The sequence below is a fragment of the Trichoplusia ni genome, unplaced genomic scaffold, assembly GCF_003590095.1.
Source record: "Trichoplusia ni isolate ovarian cell line Hi5 unplaced genomic scaffold, tn1 tig00001093, whole genome shotgun sequence".
NCBI lineage: Eukaryota > Metazoa > Arthropoda > Insecta > Lepidoptera > Noctuidae > Trichoplusia > Trichoplusia ni.
The window spans coordinates 27,814-34,871 of NW_020800094.1; the positions used below are offsets into that span (position 1 = coordinate 27,814).

Consider the following 7,058-nt stretch of genomic DNA (forward strand, 5'->3'; position numbering starts at 1 on the left):
TTTAGAAACTTGTTGAGCATAATAGATTTGTTAGCTATTTGTTATAATACAAAAGATATTGTATTTTGTAACGTAATTTTTAAACGTTAGTTTTGATTAGGCTTTTTAAGATTAAAGGCATTTCAGCATTTACTGCTTAGAATGTTAACATGTTAACATGTTAGTATTGATATAACATACTTATATGTTTTAATAAAAGTGGAATGTTACTATTTATAATTACTTAGTTACAAATGATATCGAGTATTTTAATGATGGCTTTTTAGACATAAGTAATATAATTATGCAAAAAAACTAATATTTTAACCAATCAATTACTAAACATCAAAAACGATCAGAATTAATTTCTTCACTTTTTTAATTATAATAATATCATTACATTTTTCAAAGTTATTCTTTCTTAGTTTAGTAGTATATTCTTGTTTTTTTAAAAGGTTGGTGCTTAAAATGCACGAACTTATTACAACTTACACAGTATTATAACTATGTATAGCACCAACAAACAAACAGGTGGCTTGATCAGAAAATAGTGGCATCTTCAATAAACCCCTTTTTTATAGATGCTAAGACTATGGTCAGGCATCTGTTTACTTTCCTATAAGCTTAATCTAGTATTTCTCACCTGTGTCAGTTTCAGCTACCACGAATCCAAATTCTATTAACACAGCGTACTTACTAACCGGCAAAATTTTGTTTTACACCTTTTGATTCCAGGAATTGCGGCCTTAACCGTTACGAGCACATGTTGGAAACTTTTCAAACTTGTAAAAAGTTTTCGCGTCCTATCTCTACTAGCCGAATTTCAGAACTAGACTATGAAGATTTCTAGAAAAATCCAATTCCCAAGTAACACGTTTTCTCACGCGATCAAGAGGTGACGCGTCGGCGTCGCCGCGAGAATAATGTCGTCGGCCGCCAGCCACCGCCACAGCAAAGCAATCACCGCGCCGCTAGAACCGCATCAATGACGCTAACACATTCTCGCTAATTACGCTCGAACTTAACAATTTAAAGCACTAAAACCTTCCCGAGTCACTTATAACTCACTGAAACTACTTTGTTATTAGTAAATATAAAGAAACTCACCGTAAATAAGCCGATTCCAACAACAAAGAGTCACCAGCCACGCGCTCCAATTATAGGGCACACACAATTCACGAAAGCACAAGAAGTTGAAGTTATACGTCTTCACAAAAATGTTAGTTATATACACAGTCAGTTTACAAAGTCAAATTGAACAAAGTTTTTTAGTTTTTCGTAGGTATAATCACTAAACCGAGAAAGTATACCGTGAAGCACCGCCAGCTACATACAAAATGGCGGATTTGCGTAATGAAAGTGACGCGCTGACGCGCCGAAAACGCATGGACTAAAAAGTTGTCTATGCTCAGTAAAAACTGACAGGTTCATTTAAAAAGTTTAATTTTGCGTACTGAAAAATTGTACTTTGGTAATATTTTTTTATTCTTATTGTTTAAAGTGATTTGATTTAATAAACTGTCTTTGAGTTGAATAAAAATAATTAATTTCTAAAAACCATTTAAGTCCCCATCCGACAAAATAGTGTTACTTAAAAACCTGAACCAAGTTCATGACCCTTGAAAACTCTTTACTCTTTACCTATCTTTTCAATAAAATGCACGCAACTGCATTTTTAGTAAAATCAAAATCATGTCATTAGATTGTCTATGAATGAGATCTGTTCAAAAACTTCATCTAGAATGAAACTCACTGAGAATTTTTTTCTGGTTTTTTGATTCAATAAATTTCGTCATTGATCCAAAATGAAATCTTTCACATCATTAAAATAGTATTTTCAATGTAAATTAAAAGTAGTCGGAAAAACACGCATACAATAAATTGTTTCTATCGTGTTCGAAACGTACTTAAATCTCGTTTTTTTTTCTTGCTCATCGTAAAAAGAGTGACCGAGATAAAACTATGTATCTTGGTTTTGAGGTCTTTCAGAAAATACGTGTTCATTACAAAAGGTATTTATTTACGTGCTTAAAAACTAAAATTACTGTTCTACACCAAAAATAGAAAACAAAACAATAATTTTGTTAAATCATTGTTTATTTTGTTGATAGTTAAGGGTCATGCTCAATTTTTTTGTTGATTTGTATAGCTACGTATGTTTTGCGTACAACTAAATGCATTGATCAATCAGCTGAGTTTTGTTTTTATTTCTTAGGTTCTCAACGAGAGGTTTTGAGACGGCTTAGGGACTGTTATTGTGTATTTGGGATTGAAATACAAGTTAATTGAAACAGACGACATTAAAAATGAATGAATTAAAGTCACTGGAGCACGCAACATTGAAGGTAACGTTAGCCATGTTATTTTATTGTTGAAACAAGATCATCAATTCGTTTTAATGAATTCAGGTTGCTTCTAATTAGATTAAAGGAAAATCTATGTTTTTTCACATAAGTAATAACTTATAACTGGAAAATATTTATTATTTACATACTGAGTGTTGTGACATAGTGCTGCTATGTTAATTCGATAAAAAAAACACATTCAATGCTTATTTTGATCATTGTGTTTGTTATCATATTACCTTATTAACATAAAATATATAGTTTAGCGAAGAAGAAGAAGCCTACATAAGGGCATTGAATAGAAATATAAATTTTGCTACATAATTCTGTTCCAGTCTCAAGTGGCTTTCGTTTTCTTAAATTTATTCCTATCTTCACTTGTTTCACACCAGGTACCATATGAGGTATTCAATAAGCGCTACCGCAATGCTCAGCGTGTGCTCGATGTGGAAGCGAGGCAGGTGGGCAGTGCAGCTGGCGAGCTTGATGCAGCCACCAGGAAACAATCTGTGACAACTGGAGAGATTGACACACTGCTCGGAGGGATGGTGAGAGAAAACTGAGTCATGTATACTGAATAGAATATAGGGAAATGTTTACAATTGGATATAGATTTTCTATGTGCATATCTGAAATAAGTAAACACATAATAATGACTTAGCTGCATGATTTCGAAATGCCATTCCCATGGAAAAGAACAGGCAAGAAACTCCATAACTAAGTCTTTTAAAATAAAGATTCATATGAATTAAACAACAATACCAACAGTTCAATTACTTATTAGAAGTTATCTTACATGCAAAACATTGACCTTAATAGCTCTTAAAATAGTTTGTTTTCGAAATAAATTTATTTACATATAATGTTATACATTTTTAGGTTGAAAAGTTAACCACCATGAAGCGCAAAGCTTCTGAAGCGATCACCGAGGAGCTACAGGCGGCTATAGTTTGTAAGAAGAGGCTTGAACACTTGAAGGAGCAAGCTGCAGCCCTAGCTGAGCCTAGCGCACCACAAGCTAAGGTAACAACATGTCATACAAAGCTAAAAATGTGCTACTAATATTATAAAATATGAAAGTTTGATGCAAAAACCACTGGATGGATTTACTCAAACTTGGGTATGCAGATGGTATATATTTAAATAACCTGGTTTAATAGATAGATAGGATAGTTTTTATCGCAATATTCTGAAGAGTTTGTTTTGTATTTTTCCTTTGGTGGTTTACATGACTATCTAGTTTTCGTTAAGGATTTATTTGACAAACAAAAAAAGCTTCTGGTAGAATAAATAATTTATTATTAACTCAACATTTATAAAATCGGTAGTCTCTTCAGTCGTGGCAGCGAAACGCACGTGGGCGCACCGATCTTCTATACTAGATAGTAATATCTGAACAAATTAACTAACCAAAAATGTTCTTTCTCTGCAGCCGACATCCTACACATCCCAGACATCTCTGAACCAGTGGCGCAAGGTCCGCCTAGACCGCTTGCTCGTGGACTACTTCCTGCGCACCGGGTACTATGAGTCTGCCAACAAGCTCGCCGATGCTAGAGGTCTGAGGGACCTCACTAATGTTGGTATGTTAGAGAATATTCTATTACTGGATTAATGCATGTATGTTGCCTGTGCGCAATCGACTGTGCGCGTTGCCTCCTGATCGTGCGAAAGTTGCTTTAAATGTCATCATCATCAGCCCGTCTCATTGTGGGCCTGAACAGGAAGACTGGACAGTGAAGCTGGGAGAGGCTCTAAATATATGGACTACAAATCAAAGATGTTAGATATTGGTTTTACAAGAGACTTATAGCAAAAACTTGGTCCCAGTCTTCTTTAATCGGGCGAAGACTAGCAAAAGTTATCTTTTGCATTATTACGCTGTAAAATGAGTTTTAATAAAAGAGGGGATAAGAATGTTTTTGGTGTCTATACAATTTATTCAGAAAAAATCATGCTTATTAGGAATATATGATATGTATTTACTGTATTGTTGCTAGATATCTACGCGGCGGCGGCGGAAGTGGAGGCTGAGCTGAAGAACAAGCGCACGGCGCGCTGTCTGCAGTGGTGCGCCGACAACAAGTCCAAACTCAGGAAACTCAACTCCAACATGGAGTTTAAGATACGGATACAGGTATGTGGATTCGAAGTATTATATAACTGTTTCTTTCTAAGTATAGTCTGAGAAAGGTACTGAAGTTTTTGAAGGTTCTTCTCTGTAGGAATGACATTTTAGAACAGTTCACCAGGCACATCTGAACTCTCTTGATTATTATATTTATTATTGTAGATAAAATCGCTTGCTTGGATATCAGATGAAGGTGCAAAAAGAAAGCCTAGTGTTCATCCATAGCTACAAAAACGCATGCAATCTACTGCTACTTAACTAGGTTTTATCATAACTTTTAATTCAATCAAGTCGTTTGAGTAACAACATACACACATTATTTCACAATTGTTCAGACACAAACACATTTTCCTTTTATTATATAAATACTAGCTGTCCAAGCAAGCTGCAGCAGCAAACGTTGTTTTGCCATAAAAATAGTTCCAGAAAATTGAAGAAACAGGGCTATGAAAAATAAATGTTTTCCTATTCTCATACCTAACCAACATGCACATAAATTTTTAACAATTTGTCGAGCCGTTTCGGAGTACTTCAATTTCGTACACCGTGAAACGAGAATTTTATTTATTAGATACAGTCAAATAATACAATTTAATTATTATACAAACAGGAGTTTATCGAGTTGGTTCGCGAGGACAAGCGCCTGGAGGCGGTGCGCTACGCCAAGAAACACTTCTCCACATACGAGGAAGATCAGCTGAAGGATATACAGCACTGCATGGGCATGCTCGCCTTCCCCAAGGACACAGGTATGAAAACATTAATGACTTGTAGTTACTAGTAGTTAATCTTTACAGATGGTTAGTATCCAGTCTAACTAAGGGGTATCGTGTGGCCCAGGTTACTGTGTTGAGGAGGTCAGATAGACAGTGGCTTCTTGTAAAACACTGGTACTTAGCTCGTGGCTAAGCTATAACTGCATAAGTGAATCGATCACAGGTTAAGCTACGCTTGACGCGGTTGGGAGGCATAGCGCTGACTAGTTAGTTGCCGTTAGGAACATAGTTAAATAAATAAATAGTTCTGTCTGCTTTCTGTTTAAAATGAATATGGTTTTACTTTTTTTGGCTTAAATAAGCTCAACACATAACTTCAGATTAATTGTCACAGGCGACTCGATTAACGTTAGAGGTCGTGTCATTCGGGTACCACTCGATTGACTCGACGACTCGTGTGACTAACATTTTAAATGATTCGAATGGCAAAATTTCAGTAGAGTCGCATCACGCTGTTGAAGTTTTGGAACTGTTTAGTATTCGAGTTTCCTCAGCAGAAGGTTTAAGAGCCACCTTTCTTCTTCCCCCCCCTCGGCCCCTCAGAGGTGGAGCCGTACCGCGTGCTGCTGTGCGCGTCGCGCTGGGCGGCGCTGGTGGCGCAGTTCCGGCGCGAGCACGCGCGCCTGCTGCACCCCGCGGCGCTGGGCGCGCTGGGCGTGCTGCTGCAGCTGGGGCTGGCGGCGCTGCACACGCCGCAGTGCGCGCGCGCCGCCGAGCCCGCCTGCCCCGCCTGCCAGCCGCCGCTGCGCGCGCTGGCCGCCCGCCTGCCGCACGCGCACGTGTCGCACTCGCGCCTGCTGTGCCGCATCTCGCGCGACCCGCTCAACGAGCACAACCACCCCATGGTGCTGCCCAACGGACAGGTCTACGGCGAGAAGGTGACGACCGCACACCACACACACCATACTCTCGTCTTTATAACTTCAAATAATATGTTTTTTGCTATTAACATAACCTCAAACAACAATATTTTTATGAACCCAATGATAAATCAAAAACGAACCCCTTAATATTTTAAATACATTACTTTCAAATAGCTTTAACAAAAAATAACACATACAACAATAATAAAATCAAATAACAACACTAACTCACTATAAATTCAACTGGTTGATGGCAACATTCATTTAACTAACCCTTGTATTTTCAATCCAGTTTGCGGGTAGTCTACTGAAAATATCAACCATGCAAATATATATCCAATGGTAAATAAAAACCTTTATTTATTTCAGGCTCTCAAAGAGATGATGAAGGAACACGGCTCCATCATCTGCCCCAAAACCAAGGAGGTATTCTGTATGAAACGCGTCGAAAAAGTATACGTCATGTAAACAATAACATTATTATTATTTACAATCATACATTATATTACCAGCATTTAGGAATCGGGACGGTCGATTTTAAATATAAATTGTAAAATGAAGTAAAAAATCACATAGTTTTATTTTGGCGTAGCTCGAAACTATTTAACCATTGAATGTTAGAAATATATTTTATCTGTGCTAAAAAAATTGAATAAACAATTCTGTTTTCATGTAAAGAAAAACAAATGACTTATGTATTTCAACAATTTTTATCGCTACGCATCTTATAATTATTTAATATTAAAAAAGTGTTTTAAGAACAAAATTTATTGTATGTTTTAAACAATGGAATCTCTAGCCTTTTGCAAATATGAAATGAAAAAAAAACGTTGCTTTTTACATTTTACTTCAACATAAAAAATAACAATTAGACAAATAAATAGCAGTCACAAATATCTGCGGATTTAATATGACAAAATATTATTAATAGTTTTTTTCTTCAAGGCCTAAAATGAAAATATTA

At 36.4% G+C, this 7,058-nt stretch overlaps 1 protein-coding gene across 1 annotated transcript; it reads left to right on the forward strand.

Annotated features, from left to right (window-relative positions):
- The first annotated feature begins 1,885 nt into the window (after nucleotides 1-1,885).
- LOC113507212 (E3 ubiquitin-protein transferase MAEA) lies at nucleotides 1,886-6,650 on the forward strand. Its single transcript, XM_026890073.1, has 9 exons — nucleotides 1,886-1,991; nucleotides 2,195-2,324; nucleotides 2,717-2,872; nucleotides 3,204-3,347; nucleotides 3,757-3,907; nucleotides 4,325-4,461; nucleotides 5,066-5,204; nucleotides 5,775-6,109; nucleotides 6,464-6,650. Exons 2-9 carry the CDS (start codon nucleotides 2,286-2,288, stop codon nucleotides 6,560-6,562), a joined length of 1,200 nt encoding a protein of 399 aa, XP_026745874.1. The 5' UTR covers nucleotides 1,886-1,991; nucleotides 2,195-2,285; the 3' UTR covers nucleotides 6,563-6,650.
- The last annotated feature ends 408 nt before the right edge of the window (nucleotides 6,651-7,058 follow it).